This window comes from Electrona antarctica (assembly GCF_951216825.1).
Source record: "Electrona antarctica genome assembly, chromosome: 17".
NCBI classification, from domain to species: Eukaryota; Metazoa; Chordata; class Actinopteri; order Myctophiformes; family Myctophidae; genus Electrona; species Electrona antarctica.
This window is the reverse complement of record NC_136798.1, coordinates 20,365,029-20,385,717: the sequence shown is the minus strand read 5'-3', so window position 1 is coordinate 20,385,717 and position 20,689 is coordinate 20,365,029. Positions and strand designations below refer to the sequence as shown.

The following is a 20,689-nucleotide window of genomic DNA, read 5'->3' as shown; positions in this document are numbered from 1 at the left end:
CTACTCCACTACATCTCGGAGCCAAAATTTGTACTTTTACTCCACTACAATTATTTGAAAACTTTAGTTACTAGTTATTTTGGAGATTTTAATTTTGATTAGAAAACATGCATTATTCACTTCAGCCCTTTTATTATACATTTTCGTCCATTTGAAAATAGCCGATCTACAAGCTCACAATAATGTGTCGCGATGTGACGCTTGTAGATCGGTTATTTTCAAAAGATTTGTATACATTTGGAAAAGTCGAAATGGGACATTCTGCATAATGAGTACTTTTACGTTTAGTACTTTAAGTACATTTTGATGCCAATATTTTGTACTTTTACTCAAGTAAATTATGAATTCTGTACTTTTACTTGTGGAGTATTTCTATGTTGCAGTATTCGTACTTTTACTTAAGCAACTAAATTGAGCACTTTTTCCACCACTGTATATTTTCTATTCCAACTTCCAAGTGAAGTCATCAACTTCTCTGGCTGATATTAAATTCACCATGAGAAAGAAATGATGGACATTTGAAATTTGTTCATAAAACAATACTTCCTCCAGGGACAATTGTATGCCATATGCGGCATTCGCGTGCATGTGCGTGTGCGTGTGGTGATACGTTTCACTGTGTGTACCTTTCAGAAAGTTTCATGTCTTTGAAAGTTCATTTTCATATGGTATTGGTTCTCAAAGTGGGGTCCGGGGACCCCCAGGTGGTCCTTAGGCAGGGGGTTCCAGGGGGTCCCCAGCAAAAATAGTTAACATACTGTAGCAACACAATCGATTTAACCACTTTATCCATTTAAATGTTGGCTATTCAAAAATGGCAAGCTTGCATTGCATTACTTTCTGCTGCGCTGCAAGCTTGTGTTTTTAACATAATTCTTCTCTTCAGGTGTCCCTGGCATAATTAATGTGAAAGCTGGCCCGTTGGGAAAGGCCAATCGTACTCGGGCATGGTTTAAACTTTAAAGCAATCATACTGAAACCAGCCTCAAACATGCAATACTCTTTTTAAAGACATACAGCCAATTTAAAATCCCAGTAGTGTATACTACTGACACTACAATTCACACCACTATTACCAGTAAGACGCCTGCGGGCAAGAAGCGACCTTGCCCTAAAGGGCGAGACATATGGAATGTCAGAACAGGTCAGCTCCATACCGTATATGGAGATCTAAGGGTGGCAGCGGGGGCAGTGCCTTGAGTGTACAGGGTTTGATGAGGGCCCAGTTAGGGCAGGCCCGTCTAGAGTTTAAATGGACCGGTATCAGTCAAAAGGGAGACATCGAAGAGGAAGGATGGATGGGGAAGGATCAACATATGGGTTTGAGGTCAGATGTAGAGTTGCTGGCCAATATTGATGACATCAGGGATCTCCATATATGGGCTTAATATTAATATCATCAGGGATCTCCATCCCTGATGATGTCACGTGATGTCATGTGAAGTGATGTCACGTGATGTCACGTGACTCCCAGGCATGGCCATATATGGTCATGCCTGGGGGTGACTGACTGACGGGAAATGCACGATTTCATAGTAAATGCAACTTGCAGTCGCAATAAAATACTAAATTAACCCAGAAGAAAAAGAGGAAGAAGCACATCAATTTGGTACAAATGGGTGACAAAGTTAAATGGCAAAAAAAGAACAGACGAAGACCATAGTGGAAAAATGAAACTAAGGAGACTTCAAGTCAACCTGATGAAGGCGTTGCCATGCATTAGCCATTGTATTAAAGGCTTTTAACATTTTCCACAAGAATGCCTTGGTATTTTCTTTTTGGCCATTTAACTAAATCAAACCAATCGCAGTGTTTCTCCAAGGACATTATCCAAACTCCTTTTATATATGACAAAATAACACTCGGGAATGCACTAGTGTTACTCCGCCATGTGGCTGCTTGGTGCAATGCATTGACTCTCACGCAGAGCTAGGACTCGCGCTGAGAGAGAGGGAGAGAACAGCTGGCTAAAGAGCAAATCCTTGTTTACGTCCATAAGCTTCCCAGTGAGTTTGAAAACTGCTACTGAGCTAAAGGAGAAGACGTGGGTGACATGTTGGCCATTGGCCAAGTGGCTACTCTGTAGAATAGACTTAATATTTTTAAACCTATAGTGTACCGGATTCCCACAGGGTTTATACAGATATACCATGTGTGCATGTACAAGCACCTAACATCCCCGACAGTTTTCTCTCTACACTAATCTTCACCACAAATAGTCGCTATACAAGCTCATATAGCGCATCACAGCGCAACGCATTCTGAGCTAAGCTCAAATGCGAACGTTCAGCAAAACGTTAAGGGATGTTCAATGAAAATAGTAAGCTCACTGAGTTTAGTATTTTCGCTGAATGTTCACGCCAGAACAGGGATGCGGGTTCATAATGGTTAATTCAGCGCAAAAGTTGTGCGTCCTTACAGAGGAGAGCACCATATTATGTCAAAATGTCTAGATAATAAAATGGTTACGGGGTGGATAAATGCCAGACAATGCCTCCGTCATTGTTAAATCGATGTCGTGACCTGTCTCTGTGCCTTTGAGCAAGACGTTGAATCACAAGACGCTCGATCATTTAAAAGTAGCCTGCAGCATTAATGTCTAAAATGTATCGAAGGAATGTCCTGTCCTGCCCTGCCCTGCCCTGCCCTGCCCTGCCCTGCCCTGCCCTGCCCTCCTCTCCTCTCTTGCCCACACCTCCCCTCTTCTTTGTCAGGAGTAAAGTCATGTTATTACTGTACCTGTGCAGTTGGTGTTTCATCCGGTCCAGCACTAGAAGAGGCAGGCCTGAGTAGGATGCTAGCGCTGGTGACAAAAGCTGGTGCTTCGGCTGGGGCATCAGTCTGAGTGCTGGTGACAAAAGCTGGGGCTTCAGCTGGGGCATCAGCCTGGGGAACCACTGGACCTACGAACAATAAAAGCCAACGTAGATGAACATACCATCACGATACTTGTAATGGGTGTTTGTCAGCCAGGTTAAAAAACAAAAAATGCTTTCTATCACTCGGTGGAATGCTCTGCCTGTACAACTTAAAGGGAAATTTCACTTACAAAGATGTTTGGGGTCATTTTTAAAGTCTACTGGCTTTTGTGAAATTGTGAGCACCGTCCTTGGTTCGGGAGACCGTGCTTTTTCAATTACTTGTAAAAACTGTCTGGGGTGCTCGCAAAAACGTAGTAGACGGATAAAATGGCCCCAAACACGATTTAAAGTCCCTTCAAATCCCTGAATTCACTACTAAATGTTTCATTTGATCTTAAACCAAGACCCAAACTGCAAACTGGTGAAAATAGCAGATCTACAAGCACGCAACATGTCGCATCACGACGTGTTGCGTGTAGTAGTAGTAGTAGTACTAGTAGTAGTTGTAGTATCACATTTCCCTCACCTGTAATCTCAGGAGTAGGTGGTGCTGTAGGTGGTGCTCTGCAAATAAGAAGACAGAAAATGCACTGAATTTATAACCTCTTAAGCCCCTTTCCTTATACAGTATATAGTAAAAAAAAATATATATATATATATATATATATATATATATATTGTATTAATTATACTATATTATTGTTTTACTTCTTGAAAAATTAAGTGATAATTTTTTAACATGTTTCCCAAAATAGGGATGCGGTTGCCAGTTACGTACATTAACAAATTAATGCGACAATGTATGGTGACAATTGCCTAACAGCTACTACAGTATTATAGCCTGGCATGGTCAGACTAATATCACAGAGAGCAATGTTTGTTTTGCAATGGTATATTTGCAGTGGTGGAGTACTTTTACTTAAGCACTGTACAATTTTGAGGTATTTGTACTTTACATGAGTGTAAATGTTTCAGTACTTCTACTCCACTACAATTCAGAGGCAAATATTGTACTTTTACTGCACTACATTTTGTACTTTTACTGCACTACATTTATTTCAAAACTTTAGTTGCTAGTTACTTTGTCGATTCTGATTATCATTGCAAAACATACATTAACCACTTCAGCCATTTGAAAATAGCCAATCAAGCTCACAATGTGAGCTTGTAGATCTGCCATTTTCAGAAGATTTTTATACTTTTTAAAACTTGAAATTAGACATTCTGCATAATGAGTACTTTTACTTTTGGTACCTTGAATACATATTGATGCCAATACATTTGTATTTGTACTCAAATACATTTTGAATTGTGGACTTTTACTTAGTTATTTCTATATTACAGTATTGATTCTTTTACTTAAGTAAAACATTTCAGTAGATTACTTTTTCCACCACTGCATATTTGTCTGGTTTCCAGGCTCGTCCACTTCTGAACCCAGCAACATCCCATCCATGCTAGTTTTCATTGTCACTACACTTGGAATATCAAATAGTGTGGGAACCCGATAGCACTTCAAATTAAGAGTGATATTGACTTGTTATTATGGAGTTTTTTGAATAATGTTAGTTTTCAATGTTGCAACAACTTAAAATATATAATATGAAATGTTAACGGTAATACCGTATATCATATCGATATTGCAATATTTGGTATAAATACCGAGATATGAAATGTTGTCCATATCTTGCAGCCCTATAGTTGGGAAATGTGGAAATTGAATTTGGGGATAATGTCAACATTCAGCAGGTCTTCAGAGCTGTTGGGAGAATGCAACAGGAAGTTGTGCCTGTAGAGGTTAAATTATGTATTCTGCAAATTACCGCCATCAGATTGAACATTGCCTGGCCTTATTCTCTCATCATGAGGACTGATATAATGATGCATCTGTTTAAGATAATGCTGAAGGTAAATATCACATTTGAAAACAAAGTTAATCTAAGTAAGGGAACAACAACTGTGTATTTGAAGTCTGTGTACAGAAGACATGACTTTACTTGACTTGTTTTCAACATGTCGACACAAATAATTACTCCAACAGCTACAATGATACCGTATGTAGTTGAATCTGATATCCACAACATTCTAATAACACCAGAGGGATGCGCATTTATAGTATGATTACAATCTCTCTGCAAACATGTTTCGTTGCTTAGTTCCATATCCCTTCAAATTGCCATTCCACTTCTCTGAGGTCACGTTTCCAATTGGAAAACCAGTATCTATTGCAAATAGCGAGTAACACATGAATAAAGGATGATAAGCCAAGGATGAGAAGATGTAGTAGAGCAGTGTTTCTCAAAACCTTTTCTTGGCAATTAAGGACACCCAAATGGATCTACATCAAACACATCTACAGTATTTGGCCCCGGACCCCATCTGCTATTTTCAAAAGATTTTTATGCATTTGAAAACTTGAAATGGGCAATTCTGCACAAGGACATCTCAACTACATTTTGAATTCCAGACTTTTACTTGTAACGGAGTAGCTCTACATCACAGTATTGATACTTTTACTTAAGTAAGTGTCAAAGCAAATGTCAAGGTATATATATATATATTTTTTTTTTAACCTTGAATATTATGTTTTGATTGCGACGCCGGTGTTATAGTTCCATTGTTCCAAGCCGGAACACATCGATTGCACGTGGCTCACCCATCTGACCACTTAACACTTAGGCTGAGCTCACACCTTTAATGCACTGCATTGCTGTTGTTGTGTAGTTTCATGGCCGCCCCAATGCATTTCCAATGGAGGTCACATGGTTTGACACAACATTGTGTTGTGTGAGGGGGAGGGGCGCAGTCGAAACACAGCTGAAAGCCATACAACAGACCATGTGACCTCCATTGGAAATGCATTGGGGGCGGCCATGACACTCACAACAACAATGCAGTGCATTAAAGGTGTGAGCTCAGCCTTAGGCCTGTCATGGTGTCATGGCCGCCCCAATGCATTTCCAATGGAGGTCACATGGTCTGTTGTATGGCTTTCAGCTGTGTTTCGACTGCCCCCTCCCCCTCACACAACACAAATGTTGTGTCAAACCATGTGACCTCCATTGGAAATGCATTGGGGCGGCCATGACACTACACAACATTCATCCAACAAGCATACAGCAATGCAGTAAAGGTCTGAGCTCAGCCTTATTGTTAATGGGGACTTGGGGAGAGAGATGGGGGGGGAAGACATGCAGTAAAGGCCGTCGAGATCGGGAGTCTGGCACACTGCCAGACTGGATTACCAGCCAAGGTGCCTGGACCGCTGAGCCATGGCCCAGACTGTCCATGGTTTTGATCAGAACTCCGATGTTCTGTCCTAATTTCTGACTTAACCAAGCATCTCATTTGGAATATTAATGCATCTAGAGAGAGATCAGACTTAGTAGCGCGAGCCGCGAGGTAGTAATGGAACATTATTCATCCCGGTTTTGGGGGGAAATTGAAGGCAGGACTTTTTAGAATAAAATCTGCTTGGCACTCTAGCACCTTTTATTTTGAACAACTAAGTGTTAACACCAGATGGGTGGACCAGACCGCGAACACTTGCTGTGGGAACCACTGCTGTGGAAAATAACATTTTCCGAGCAGTAACAGGATAAATTGAGAGTATATGCCGTGGCAGACAGCAGAGGATCAAACACACAGAGAAACATTATTAGACCTTACCGTGACGGTGGTCTTCCATTTTGCCATCGGTTCATCCTCTGAAAAGAATGGAGAGAAAAACAAAAACACAATTCCAGTGTTTGTGAAGTGCTTGTTATCAGACTGAACGTTGACACAAACGGATGATTGCCTGTCTCTTCATCTTTAACACTAGAACCAATAGGCCAGATGTTGCTTATTATGACATATACCGGTAGGTTGAGTGCTTTTGTCGACAGACAGACAGATGGTAGGAATGATATTGTAATTTCATGAGTTGGGATTCAAATAATTCATAGGATCCGCAGCAGCAGTCAAACCTTACCAAACAGACGCATTTCGGCATGCAGGCTTTTGTCATTTCTTCATTTAGACCTTTTAGGAAATTCATTATTTAAGAAATGGATCCAAAATGCTTCTCTTTGCAATAACCGGTCTCTATCCCCACCTCTCTTTAAAGGATTTACATATTCTATGCCTTGAAACCTCAGGGTGCATGTATCATGTCCAGTACTGTTGACGTGTTTGACTATAGAGGATTTTTCATCTTTTGCTGTACAAACACCCATACAATGAATAAACCTACTGTACAAAGTACATACAGTACAACATGAAATAATGAATGATTCAGTGCTGATATGTAATGACTGTGACTGTGCCCACTTCAGAGTGTGCATACATATTATGTATGAAAGAAGACACATTGGCAACGCACAAATAAACAACACATCTGATAAATATTTTCTGCAGCTCAAAGCAAACGGTTTAGTGTTGGAAGTCTTGGCATGGAAAAGAGCCATTCTGCTCACAAAGAGGCAGGGCAGCTGTAGCCATGATGAGTGTGATCAGTGCAATGTGTCACAAATGCAACCGCTTGCCAACTAGTAAACTAAACTTAATCGTCCTGTTGGCTACAGCCAGTGGTGGAATTCAGTACATTTACTTAAGTACTGTACTTAAGTACAATTTTGAGGTATTTCTACTTTTTCTACTTACAATTTCCAATACTTTTACCACTACAGTACATCTCAGAGGCAAATATTGTACTTTTACTCCACTACATTTATTGAAAACTTTAGTTACTAGTTACTTTGATTATTATTGCAAAACATATACACTTCAGCCCTATATACATTTCGTCCATGTGAAAATAGCCGATCTACAAGCTCACAATCTGCTATTTTCATATACATTTTATACATTTGAAAACTTGTGAAATAGGACATTCTGCAGTACTTTGTACTTTTGGTACTCTTAAGTACATTTGGCTGCCGTGGGGGCGCTAGCCCTTTTACGCATGTACATTTTGACTTTTACTTGTAACAGAGAATATCTACATTGCAATATTGATACTTTCCACCACTGGCTACAGCAGCAGCAGCAACCGATGGTTAGACAGACAACTACAATGCAATACGATAATGGAGGCCATCATTATCAGGATATTAAAAATCTAAATATACTGTATATATGTTTTAAATCTTGTTTTAAACAAATCTGCCTAACAATGATGCCCACAGCCCTCTCATGAGACACAGAAAATGTGTGGTATTTTGTCATGAACATTAGTGAGGACCAATTATATAAAGATAAGTTGAAAGTGGTGAAGTGGTCCTTTAACAAGTTTGTTAACTGATTAAGGACCCTGATGCAAATTAAAGACAAAGTCTTAGTGCTTTTTCTGGTTTTATCCTCGTATAGCAGTTTTTGTATTGCACTCATTCTTGAGATGAGGGACAAAAGTGGAAAAAACATGTCCCACACATAAGAGCCTTATTTATGTTAAAAATAAATTAATTCATAAAAATAAAAGCACTTGCAAAGTTAAATGTAATACAGTTGTGTATTCTTATGCCATTAATTTCATTATATATTTTTTCATATGCCATCTAAATTAGTTAAAAGCAGGCACTGTACCCAAAAAGGCCTGTATTTAGCCTGTCCCCAGCAAGTTGTCACAATTTCAAACGGCCAAAAAAGTGTCTAATACTGTCACAATCACATAAATATACATACTAAATGAAAGTAGATTGTCAACAACATAGCAAACAATATACACAGTTAATTTTAATTTATATTTTAAATTAAATATCTCATATCAAATGTGTGTCCCACGTCTCCGTCAACTCCGTCAGGTTTTTTGAAAGTCTTAAATTAATCAGAAAATATTGTCGACAGATTTAGCCTGAAGACTCCTTTTCCAAGTCCTGTTTATATTTGTTGCAACAGTGGAGCACCTGGTCTGACAAGCATTCAATTGTTTGATATTTTAAACAAACAATGTTGATATCAATGTGGTCACAGCCTTTACATGTCAACTCCGTCAGGACATTATTATGATCTTTGTTAAGAATTCCAAAATAATGTTTAGTATTTTAGTTTAGGGTTAGGTTTAGCTAACAACTGAAGAAAAAATCTAAATGGATAAATTGTACTACAGAGGGTTAAGATGAAAACAAATGCCATTTTGTCAACTCCGTCAGACGTCAACTCCATCAGGTTTTGTGTCTGACGGAGTTGACATGTATCTGACGGAGTTGACAAAAGTGTTCCCAAAACAATAAAATGATAGTTTTTGAATAATGGGAAGTATTCTAATTTGGCAGACAGTTAGAGCATGCCTTAAGGAACATTTTTGGCTATAGGGCCATCACAGATTTGTCTCGTGGTGACCATGGCAGCCATCTTCCAAAATGGCCGCCACCTGATGTTATTTCACAATAACTCAAGTTTTAGACCACCTAGGATCTTGATTCTGGTGACTAATATTACATTTTCAAGGATGAGGGATACAGTGGTACAATTTAGATTTTCCCTATGACCATGGCAGCCATTTTTCAAAATGGCCGCCACCTGCTGTTATTTTACAATAACTCAAGTTTTAGACCACCTAGGATCTTGATTCTGGTGACTAATCATACATTTTAAAAGATGAGGAATACAGTGGTACTATTTAGATTGGTCCTGTGACCATGCCAGCCATTGTTTTTCAAAATGGCCACCAACCTGCTGTTATTTTACCAATAATTCAAGTTATAGACCACCTAGGATCTTGATTCTGGTGACTAATCAATGTAATCATACATTTTAAAAGATGAGGAATACAATGGTACTATTTAGATTTGTCCTGTGACCATGGAAGCCATTGTTTTTCAAAATGGCCACCAACCTGCTGTTATTTTACCAATAACTCAAGTTTTAGACCACCAAGGATCTTGGATCTGGCGACTAATCATTACATTTTCAAGGATGAACTTTCTCTGGGAGGGGTCAGGGCTTATTTCAGGTGCAGGTTGAGTTGCTACTGACAGGACATTACAGTAGGTGGGCTTTATGGCCTTTGACTTGTCCCTTTCAGGCACAGACGCACAGTTTGACCTCACTGGCCACTGCAGGGAACTGTGGGGGAGAAACTTTGGTCTCTTGACACCCCGATTAGGTTCAGGGGTTTTTTGGTAGAGACTTGCCTTTCATGACATCGTTGCTGCAGCAGTTGATCTCCTTACTGCGAGCGGTGGCACACTCTGGGTCTCTTGGGCATTGTATCTTGGTGGCCTCCTGCCAGTGTTTCTCCGTCCTCATGAGCTCTGTGTTCTGGGGCTCTTACATTGTCTTGGCTGGAGATTGCTTTCCTGCAGGGTCCAGCCCAGTCTTGTGAAGATGGCTGCTGGCCCACCTGGAGGCCCCAACCTCAATTGTTCGGTTGGTGTGATTAGGTGGGGTGGTCTTCCCCAATCAGGATGAGGGGTTTGACCCTTTCAAACCGTTGTAGCGGCAGTCTGGCCAAGTGTCTGTATTTAGTTGTGAGGCTAGATACAGGATACGATTGCTCACCCAGCCCCAGGTGACTTGAGGTGAAGGCTCCTTTGATTTGGTAACATTGCTTTGGTTGACATGCTGGGGACACAGAGAACGACACTGATGCCTTCAGTGTCTGCACATCCTGCCTGATAGTTCTGAAGGCAGATCTTCAGGTTTTCCGTTGAGGCAGAGTCTTTCGCTCACTGTTCACCTCAAGCAGGACTTCAAGGTGTTTGCCTTTGCACAGGCTATATGGCTAGGACTCGTGCTTCAACCACTCTGAGAACTCCAACAGGGTGTTGGTTGCTCCTGGGCCGCAGAGCATTGTGCGGCGGAATTCAACTCTTATCTCTGGTGGCAGCTTGTTGAGGAGTCGTGCAACTTGTGAGCCGCATCTAAGTGCTGTGTCTCCCTCTGGGCCTAGGGTTGTTAGCATGCCTACCAGCGACTGTACTTGAAGCGCAAACTTCTCAAAGGCCACCCCATCGCCTCGACAGATGTTGGCTGCCTCCAAGACACTTGCTATTTTCCGTAACACTAATTCGTGGGGCTGTCCAAACTTGTTGTTTAGGTGTCACCCGGGTCTCTGTTGGTGAAGTCGGGTCTATAGGTGGTCTAGAACATTATTAGAACGTTATTTAGTATGGGGATATTAATAAAATCTGGTAATTAATTCCTTACCAAGAATTTTCTTCACCAATGTGTTTGGAAGGGTGTCTACTAACATATCCCATATTGCTTTATATTCAACCACCCTAGGGGAACTTTTGACAGCTGCTGAAAGTTGGGGTACCATCAACAACCAATATAAGGCAAAATGTTCATTATGCTTATAGCATGTGACATGTCAAACTAGGGGGTTTTCATGATTCTGAATGCATTCCAAGCATTAGCTATGCACGAAAAACACTCATTGGGCTGAAAACGGCCATAGCCGTCATCACAAATGTGATTAGGTCAGCACATTTGGGCACATTTGGGCAAGTGGATATGGCCGAATTTAGCCCAAGGAGTTTGACCCCTAGTTTGGCCATAGACCCCCTAGTTTGGCCATAGCCACTTGCCCAAATGTGCCCAAATGTGCTTACCTCATCACATCTGTGATGATGGCTATGGCCGTTTTTAGCCCAAGGAGTGTTTTTCGTGCAAAACTAATGCTTGGAATGGATTCAGAATCATGAAAACCCCCTCGTTTGACATGCCACATGCTACTTAAAGCATAATGAAAATTAGAACATTTAGCCTTATATTGGTTGTTGATGGTACCCAACTTTCAGCAGCTGTCAAAAATTCCCCTAGGGTGGTTCAATAGAAACCAATGTGGGATATGTTAGTAGACACCTTTACAAACAAGAAAACTCTTGGTAAGAAATGTATTCCCATATTTGACATTCTGATAATATTCCCTGACTAATTGGTAAAATAATAGCAGGTCCGCCATTTTTGAAAATGGCTGCCATTGTCACAGGATAAATCTAAATAGTACTACTGTATTCCTCATCCTTGACAATGTAGTATTAGTCACCAGAATCAAGATCCTAGGTGGTGTAGAACTTGAGTTATTGGGAAATAACAGAAAGTTGGCGGCCATTTTGAAAAATGTCTACCATGGTCACAGGACAAATCTAAATAGTACCAATGTATCCCACATCCTTGAAAATGTATGATTAGTCACCAGAATCAAGATCCTAGGTGGTGTAGAACTTGAGTTATTGTAAAGTAACAGCAGGTGGCGGCCATTTTGAAAAATGGCTGCCATGGTCACAGGGCAAATCTAAATAGTACCACTGTATTCCTCATCCTTGAAAATGTGGGATTAGTTACCAGAATCAAGATCCTGGGTGGTCTAGAACCTAAATCAGTTCAACTTGTCAACTCCGTCAGATGTCCGTCAACTCCGTCAGACGTTGGTCACATGATGTTTTTGTTCATTTCCAAAGAAATAGATGATTCAATGTCAAATATTTTGTGCTTATGTATTGAAACACCAACTGAAATACTACTTAATGATGCTTTTTATTTTTTTTTAACATGGTTTTTATGTTATAATATTGAAAGTAAAGGTTGAAAATGAAGGATTTGAGAAATGGGATATTTCATAATAGTGTGATATTGGAATAAAACAATATTAAATTAATTGTATTACTTAACTTGACTACTAAAAGCCATTATAAGATAACCGAGGACTTTATAGTATTGTTGAAATTATCAAATTAAAATAAAAGGGATTTTAGTGTGTCTGACGGAGTTGACATAAATCAGTTATAAAGTGCATAAATGTCCCATTTTAGAAATAAATGTTACGCGAAAAACCTGTTCCTTCTCAAGATTGGTAGTTGAGACCTGTGTCTACAAATACATCCATTTCATTTTAATGGTTCTTAAAATAAAAACAAATCTGATTTGAAAAAGGTTTTGTCCCTTATCTCAAGAATTAGTGATTGACTTGTGCTTTAATTTGAAATGTACCCATTCTACAAACTGTGAATAAAATCTTCAATCAATCAATCTGTACAGGTACAGTCAAAGATTAACCTAAAGGGATATAACACTACAAGACCCAGGGGCCTCAATTGTTTCCACCGTGTCCCATTGTGGTCCAAATATAGACTATTCGTAAGGATGCCACCTGAGGCACTGAGGCAGAACCTTACCCTGTGAATCATGTTCATGTGCTCGTCGGTGCTGCTGAAGTTCTTGGCCAGGTCGGAGATGCAGAGGGACTCGTGCTGGCAGGTGTGAACCCACCTCTGGTACTCCCCCGTCCCAGGGATCCGGTCGTAGAAGATCCTGAACGCCTCCCACACGGCCTCCTGGCACACTTCATGGGCAACACAATGGAACGACATTTTTAGCTCAGTGGTTTTCAACCCTTTTCATATCAAGGCCCATTATTTATTGGGCATTTGAGCCATGGACCACCATTTGATGAGATTTAGCCTCTCAGACACACAACTGAAGAATATTTTGTAATCGTCCAAATTATCCGAATTTGTCCAGAATTCCGTGCTGTATTGATCAAAATAACAATTATTCTACAATCTATTGTGTAGATTGTGTAGTAGAGTGTAAAATCATTACACTCAAGAGTTAAAGATCTAATAAAGGTCCATTTGGTTACCAACTCTCCATCATTTAGATGGTGACCACTGGAACCCCCTCAAGGACCATTGGTGGTCCCTGGACCACTGGTTGAGAACCACTGTATTAGCCCATTAGGACCTGGAACGCATCTGTGTCACCTTAGCTATTGAAAAATAGCAGATATACAAGCTCGTAGCGCGGCACTCGCACTACGAGCTTGTAGATCTGCAATTTCTTTTTAATTGGGAAAATGTGGCACAAATCTTTGCTTCTGTGAGCTCCCAGGAACAAAACATCTTCATATACGGGTCGACGGCCAAATATATCTATCAGGATTCAGAAGATATTTGTCGAATCTGGTCTCGAGAACTATGCCAGGGTAATCTGTCACTGTCAGTACTGCACATGGACCAGTGACAAGATTAGAAACAATACTTTATTTATGGCTAAAACTGAGAAAACTGCATTAAAATCGACTTAAACATTGTATTATTCGGGGGGGGGGGGGGGGGGGGGGACATTAGCCAAATGTAGCCAATCTCTACAAGCTCACAAAGTTGTGAGCTTGTAGATCAGGTATGTTTTGGCAGAGAGATTTGGTACAGACAGGGGAAAAATAGCTTCCCAATCCCAAGTACAGAGTCCAGTTTACTAAGTCTTAAGGCGTTAAACCCTACAATACTTAGTTGACTAAAGTCAGTTTTTCCCTCCACACCAAATTGCTTAGCCGAAAATAGCTGATCTACAAGGCAGCTGCAGGTCATGGTACAAATAGACAATTCCGTGGTCAGACTTACACACAAAGCTGTGCCTTGGAGTGGCTATAGCACCATTCAAAAATATAATGAACGGTACCTCTGAGCTGGTAATATGCTTGGTGGCTGGCAACCACCTCATCGATGGTTTCTTTGGGGCAGATTCGGACTCCAGTGCGTAGAAACACGGACCTCTTTGTTCGATGTCGCTCCAGTTCAGACGCAGAGGGCTGTCTGGTCGTCCTGAGCAGCTCGACCAGACGCATGGAATTAATGGCATCCGTTCTCAACCCCGAGTCGTGCTGCTGAGAGCTCGCTAAAAAAGGAAAGGAAAGGAAAACAGAAGATCTCAGTGAGTGGCCGGGCACACTAAATGTTTGCTGCTTCATATGTTTTCTAACTCAGCCTCAGGTGTATTTATTTCACCCTTTGGCAAAGCAAAGGCTAAATGAAGGAAGTGTGCAAGTGCTACAGGCTCTGAAGAGGTGGGTTTTCAGACTATGGCAAAAGATTGAGAGTGAGTCTGCAGTTCTGATTTCAATGGGAAGTGCATTCCATAGTTTTGGTGCCAGAAGGGATAAGAGTTAATTGTCCATTTCTAAAGGATCTCGGTTGCTAAGGCCTGTGTTTCATCCTTGCTCTATAGGCTACTGGACTAGGATAGGAACCTTTTTGAAAACTGAAGAAACATTACATGTAGCTAATTTTTTAGAGTTGATGTTTTTTTTCCTCCTGTTTTCATGACCTTTTTGACTTGTCAATGAACTAATTGGAACACAAAACCGGCACTGTATATCACTCAAACTAAAGATATTGTTTACTGAGGTGAGGGCATATGTCCTGGCATATGTAAAGCCTGATTCTTTGGCTCATAATGATAGGGGAACTTCTCTTGGTGCTTTCTAGCAGCTGTCTGGTGGTATATAGCAGCATTTAACAAAGGTGCCAATATAAGTGCCTAAACTAAGCTAGCGGATTAAAATGCCATCAATGCATTGAAAGGGGAAAGAAATCATGTTTAATCAGAGCATTCATTGATTCAAGTCTACTGATCTACCGCAACCGTCTCCAGCGTGAAATGTTATATTGTGACGTTTTGGATCACAGCTACTGTTTAGACAGCAGTGACGTTGTCCGACATTACAAACCCTAACCTCAGCCTTACCTCAAATCAGTTTTAACCAGCCACGTAAGTACCCAAACATATCAGTTTTATCCGGCCACGTAAGTACCCTAACATCATATCAGTTTTATCCGGCCACGTAAGTACCCTAACATCATATCAGTTTTAACCAGCCACGTAAGTACCCTAACATATCAGTTTTATCCGGCCACATACAGTAAGTACCCTAACATCATATCAGTTTTAACCAGCCACGTAAGTACCCTAACATCATATCAGTTTTAACCAGCCACGTAAGTATCCTAACATCATATCAGTTTTAACCAGCCACGTAAGTACCCTAACATCATATCAGTTTTAACCAGCCACGTAAGTACCCTAACATCATATCAGTTTTAACCAGCCACATAAGTACCCTAACATCATATCAGTTTTAACCAGCCACGTAAGTACCCTAACATCATTTCAGTTTTATCTGGCCACGTAGTTAGTTGACAACGCGCGTCGTCGTTGGTAGCCGTGATCAACAACCGCACAGAATGCAGCCTACTGAGATCTGGTAGGTCAGTTGACCCGTCTACTGGAGCATTGAATGCTCTGATTAAACGTGATTTTGTCTCGTTCAATGCCATTTGAAATGGGTGACTAATCCAGTAGAGCACCTTTAAAGATCCATACGCCATAACGGGTACACACATCCTAGCGCTTTGTCATTGATATCAAATTAAAGAAAAATATTCGCATGCGCGCTGCCGTTCACTTCCCTGTTTACCACTCAGAAAGAAAGGCTCGTATCTCCTAATCTAGGGAGCTCTCCGTGGTTTTGACCGGATGGATATACTAAGCTCTTATACTGCCTCTCGTTTAAAATATGAACGCGAGGGATTATCGAGCGACTTTATCGTAATTTTAGCGAGGTAAGCAAGCAACATTATTTCTCCCGTGTTTTGTACGGAACGGAAGGGGGGGGGGGGCTTTCAGAGTAAAAGCTGCCATATCTGAGCAGCACCCCGAGCTGCTATTTTGAAAGAAATCCTGGCGCTGATGAAACACTGATGAACCTGTGTGTGTGTGTGTGTGTGTGTGTGTGTGTGTGTGTGTGTGTGTGTGTGTGTGTGTGTGTGTGTGTGTGTGTGTGTGTGTGTGTGTGTGTGTGTGTGTGTGTGTGTGTGTGTGTGTGTGTGTGTGTGTGTGTGTGTGTGTGTGTGTGTGTGTGTGTGTGTGTGTGTGTGTGTGTGTGTCTGAGAGCCTTTCATGTTGCCTACTGTAGGTGGGTGGGCTGGTGGGGGTACCCTAAAAGGGCTAGAGCAGTGATCCTCTTAAGTGGGGTCCAGAGACCCTCAGGGTTCCTTGACCTTGAGGCTTCCTCCCAATGGACCCGGACAGGTTTGAAACTCTGAGAGCGTACAAATGGAACCAAAATAATGGTCCTTAAGATGTACGTTTGACAACCACTGCGTTCGAGAATGTTTTATAAATAATATACAAGGTTGTGCGGTTGAACCCTCGGCCTGACACAGAAAAATGTGAAGCGGGTAGTTCGTGAAAACACGCGAGCCTTCTCGTTGCCGTCAGTAGGCCCATGTTCATGGCTGTACACAAGATGTGTTAGACTCTCCATGTTAACTCTCCAGGTGTTCCTGTCAAGTAATTTGTAGTAGCTCTTTAAACACATAAGCCTTATTTTATACTTTGTTGTATGATGTATATTGTATAATGAGAATGCGATACGAGATAACATTGTTGAATATTGAGATGAGGATATGACTCGATAAGTAAACAAACACTGAACTGTACAGTTTTATTATCTGTCTGTCTTTGATTTGCTGCTAACATAGAACCCAGATATAGCTTGTACTAAAAAGAAGAAGAAATGCATTAATTATAATTTCTATTCCATGTGAAAACATTGCACCTGGCTACAACATGCTCTTAGCAATGAATTTGATCCACCAATTTAGCAATACAGTTTGTCACTGCTCCCCTTAACCATGTTCTTCTCATCTAAGCAAAAACATCCTTTATACCTGGATTGTTTGAAATGATTAAAAACCTGAAAACAAGTTAAATAATCTCCTATAATTTTATGTATGTAAGTATTTTGCAATATGTATATTGTGCATTTTGATATTGCGATGACAAGAATATGTTTTCGATGCATTGTGCAGCACTGCTCCCCACTGCATTCTTGTTAGGATTTTTTGAGGGAAATACTACCAGTATCGCCGACTTTCACATGTTTCTAAGGAAACCACAAGCGCAAAACTCTTACTCACACATTTGTAAATTGCCCTGTTTCCCCAAACAAAGCAAACAGCTTTTTGAAAAATCGTGAAAATGTGGCGCAAATCTTTGAATATGTATTCTTTCAGAGCGAACATTTTTAACTCTACTCAATTCTTTGCTTCTGGGGGGTCATATTTTCAGATGAGGGTCCGCAGCCAAATACAAATAATTCTGGGGGTCCTTGACATGAAAAAGGTTGAGCACTACTGACATAGAAACATAGGTTTTTCAGAAAACTTTTTGTATTTAGAAGAAACTTTTTTAGAATCGGCCTCAGTCCTATGAAGGTCAGGGTTATGAAGGTGTTCCATGGGGATCCCCAGCAAAATGAGTCAACAGTTAAAAAAGAAAAATCTACCGGTATTTGAGACTCTGGCTATTAAAAAATAGCCGATCACAACGCGTTGCGTGTGCTTGTATAGATCAGCTCTCTTCAAAACATTTAGTTAAACCTTGACATTTTTAACGCCACAAAATCTTCCCTTATTATTGGGGTCCCTAGCCGGCACAAAATATTTTCAGATGGGGCTCTATGGCCAAATGCATATCATTTCAGGGGTCCGTGACCTGTTTCAGAACCAGTACAGTATACTGCTAAATTATACATTGTGGTTTGTGGGTAGAGTTATGAGCCAGAATAACGGATTATCCATTCTCTCGAGACTTCTTTAAGTTAAAACCGTCTATATGCCCTCACAGTACTTGTTCAGCACTTCTGGTAAAGTTCTCCACAGTCCACTAAATGGCATTCTATAGTCTGTCTAGTGGGTGTATTTTGAAGTGGGTTATAAGGCTAGGTATTGCAATTTCCTCAAGAGCACATAATACATCTTTGCCATTTGGGAAATATATGTGTTCTCTGTGAGAATGTGTTGCTTATATAAGCACCTAAAAATACATTTTAAAAGTAGAACTATCCATTAAAGTCTGGCTTTGAACGGAAAATATGCCTGAAAATGGTTTGACTGAATTAATATAAGCAGTTTGCCTGCCGAGACACATGGAAAAAAAAACTTTATTTGGAAACAGACTTTAGATATTACGTCTGTAACCAAATGATTTTTAACACTGATGAATAAATGATGAATTTTGTCCACTGAATTTAATGTCATCCCAAAACTCAGTTTATATACTTGCAGGTGTGTGAATTTCCTTTGGGACAATGTCCCGAAATGCCTTTTCAGTGCTTTTGTGTTTATTATTTATTTGATAGTTAAGCATTTTATTAGATGTTCTTGCCTATATACAGGTAGGTTACAATTTAAAATGGTATGCATGCAGTAGGCCTACGTATATGCCAAGTTCAAACGAGTCTGTTGGTATTGGCCTTACTTCAGATACATTCACAAGTCAAGTCATTGTCAATGCTTCACATACATTCACAAAAAAAACTATTACTGTCAAGGTTCAGAAGGATAGTGGCTTTGTGAACAAAACCTTAGCTTACCTTTAATTCCGTTGGCTTGGAGAGAGAGAAGTGACAGCAAAAGTAAAAATTTCCAAGGCATTCTGGCTTTAAGAGTATTTGCTTTTGCCCAAATTTGAATAATGAATCCAGGTGTCCTTCACCTCAAGATGAGCTCATTGGCTCGGGTACACTGCTGGATCTCTGGCTATACGGGACGATCTTGCATGTAGCTGGCTGCTCATTTAGGCCCAACCAAACTTCCTGCCTTCCCCAACGGATGACGAAATAAATCCCTAATGAATTCAACCAGCACCCGACCTCTCACAGATGACCATAACAACCCCAGTGGTGGCGGTGCCTACAAACTTATGACACGTGATACGCACGCACACACAGTGTCACACACCCTCACACACACACACACACACACACACACACACACACACACACGGACTGGGAGTCAGTGGGAGAGAGTGGAAGTGCGGGAGGAGTGACGAGTTTAAAAAAGCACGCACCGTTTCGGGAATAATCTTTTTATCTACTGCTCAGACATAATCCCGCTTTACGCCTGAGGGACTCATCCTGTAAGTGGCTTTCTGTCATGGGGCATCTGTCCACGGGAGCAAAGGAAAGGTGAGGTTAAAGGGAGTCGAGGAAAGGAGCAGGGACGGATGAACCCCCACGAGGGCCCCTGGGCCAGTAATTGTTTTGGGGCCCCCATAGCGCGTGCGTGACTTTTTTGAGTGGTGCAGCCACTCCAAGGAACAGCAATGTCCGTCCCTCCCTATGTCTGTATGTTCCTATGTATGTTTAGGGTACCAACAGGTGCCAAAGTGGCGCTGTTGAGCTAGAAACGGAGTGTTGCACTTTTGCCTGCTAGTTACAATGTGAAGCGTGCGTGCAGAGAGAGAGAGAGAGGTCTGCTAATTCCCCCACACTGTAACTCTGTGATTTCTCAACCGTTTCGGACCTTGGCCGGTTTTCCGGAACCAGCCTGCCCCCCTGGGCGCGTTCCTGGGGGTCTGGATGTTCCGGGGACCCCCTGGGAACCCCCACATGGTAACTTTGTCATTTCTCGACCATTTCAGACGCGATGCAGTCTGAAGGGAGGTTTAGAGAGCTGAGGAGAGGAGGAGGAGGAGGTGGGCTCGCTCTGTAGGCCTAATAGAGAGAGGTGGTAAACTACAGGGAGAGCGAGTGCTCGCCACAGTTCTCGGAAAGCCCTATGTGATTGGCCAGGCCAGTAGTCGAACAGTCACAGCGCTGGGTTGAAAACGCAGGTCAAGGCAGTGAGGTATCACGGCCACACTTCCGCATACGTCACTTGGCCACCCGAACCCATGCACAAAGTTGTGCGCTCCATGGACACAAATGCAGTACATTTGCATGCATCGTGGGTGTAGAATTCAGTGAAATGTAACAATAGATGGCCGAGTTATGGCACTCACTGTGCCTTGGTTGAGTGTCATGACCCTTGGTCACCTCGATAGGCCTACTGCCTACCTAGTCGCAGTGGCGGCCATTTTGTTGTTGCACCATTTATTTTTACCATAGAGATTTCCGAAAATACGTATTGTTATATTATGAGTTGCCCATGTACATCCAAGTCTGTGTACTTGAACTTGAGATACAGTGTACTTGATATGTATTGTGTACTGCAGCATACTTTATAGATAGGCTACGAGACATCTCAGCGCCAGCAAGGTCATATCTTATTGTCACG

The 20,689-nt window shown here is 41.2% G+C and overlaps 1 protein-coding gene across 1 annotated transcript in view; it reads right to left on the bottom strand.

Moving 5' to 3' along the window:
• impg1a (interphotoreceptor matrix proteoglycan 1a) overlaps positions 1-19,569 on the bottom strand; it is a gene marked incomplete at its 5' end in the record, with an annotated part of 65,317 nt that extends 45,748 nt beyond the window's left edge. Inside the window, 6 exons of the mRNA XM_079526321.1 lie at positions 2,740-2,903; positions 3,388-3,425; positions 6,531-6,568; positions 12,965-13,131; positions 14,250-14,465; positions 19,533-19,569. Coding sequence (XP_079382447.1) covers positions 2,740-2,903; positions 3,388-3,425; positions 6,531-6,568; positions 12,965-13,131; positions 14,250-14,465; positions 19,533-19,569 — 660 coding nt within the window. The remainder of the gene's footprint in view (positions 1-2,739; positions 2,904-3,387; positions 3,426-6,530; positions 6,569-12,964; positions 13,132-14,249; positions 14,466-19,532) is intronic.
• Positions 19,570-20,689: the final 1,120 nt, after the last annotated feature.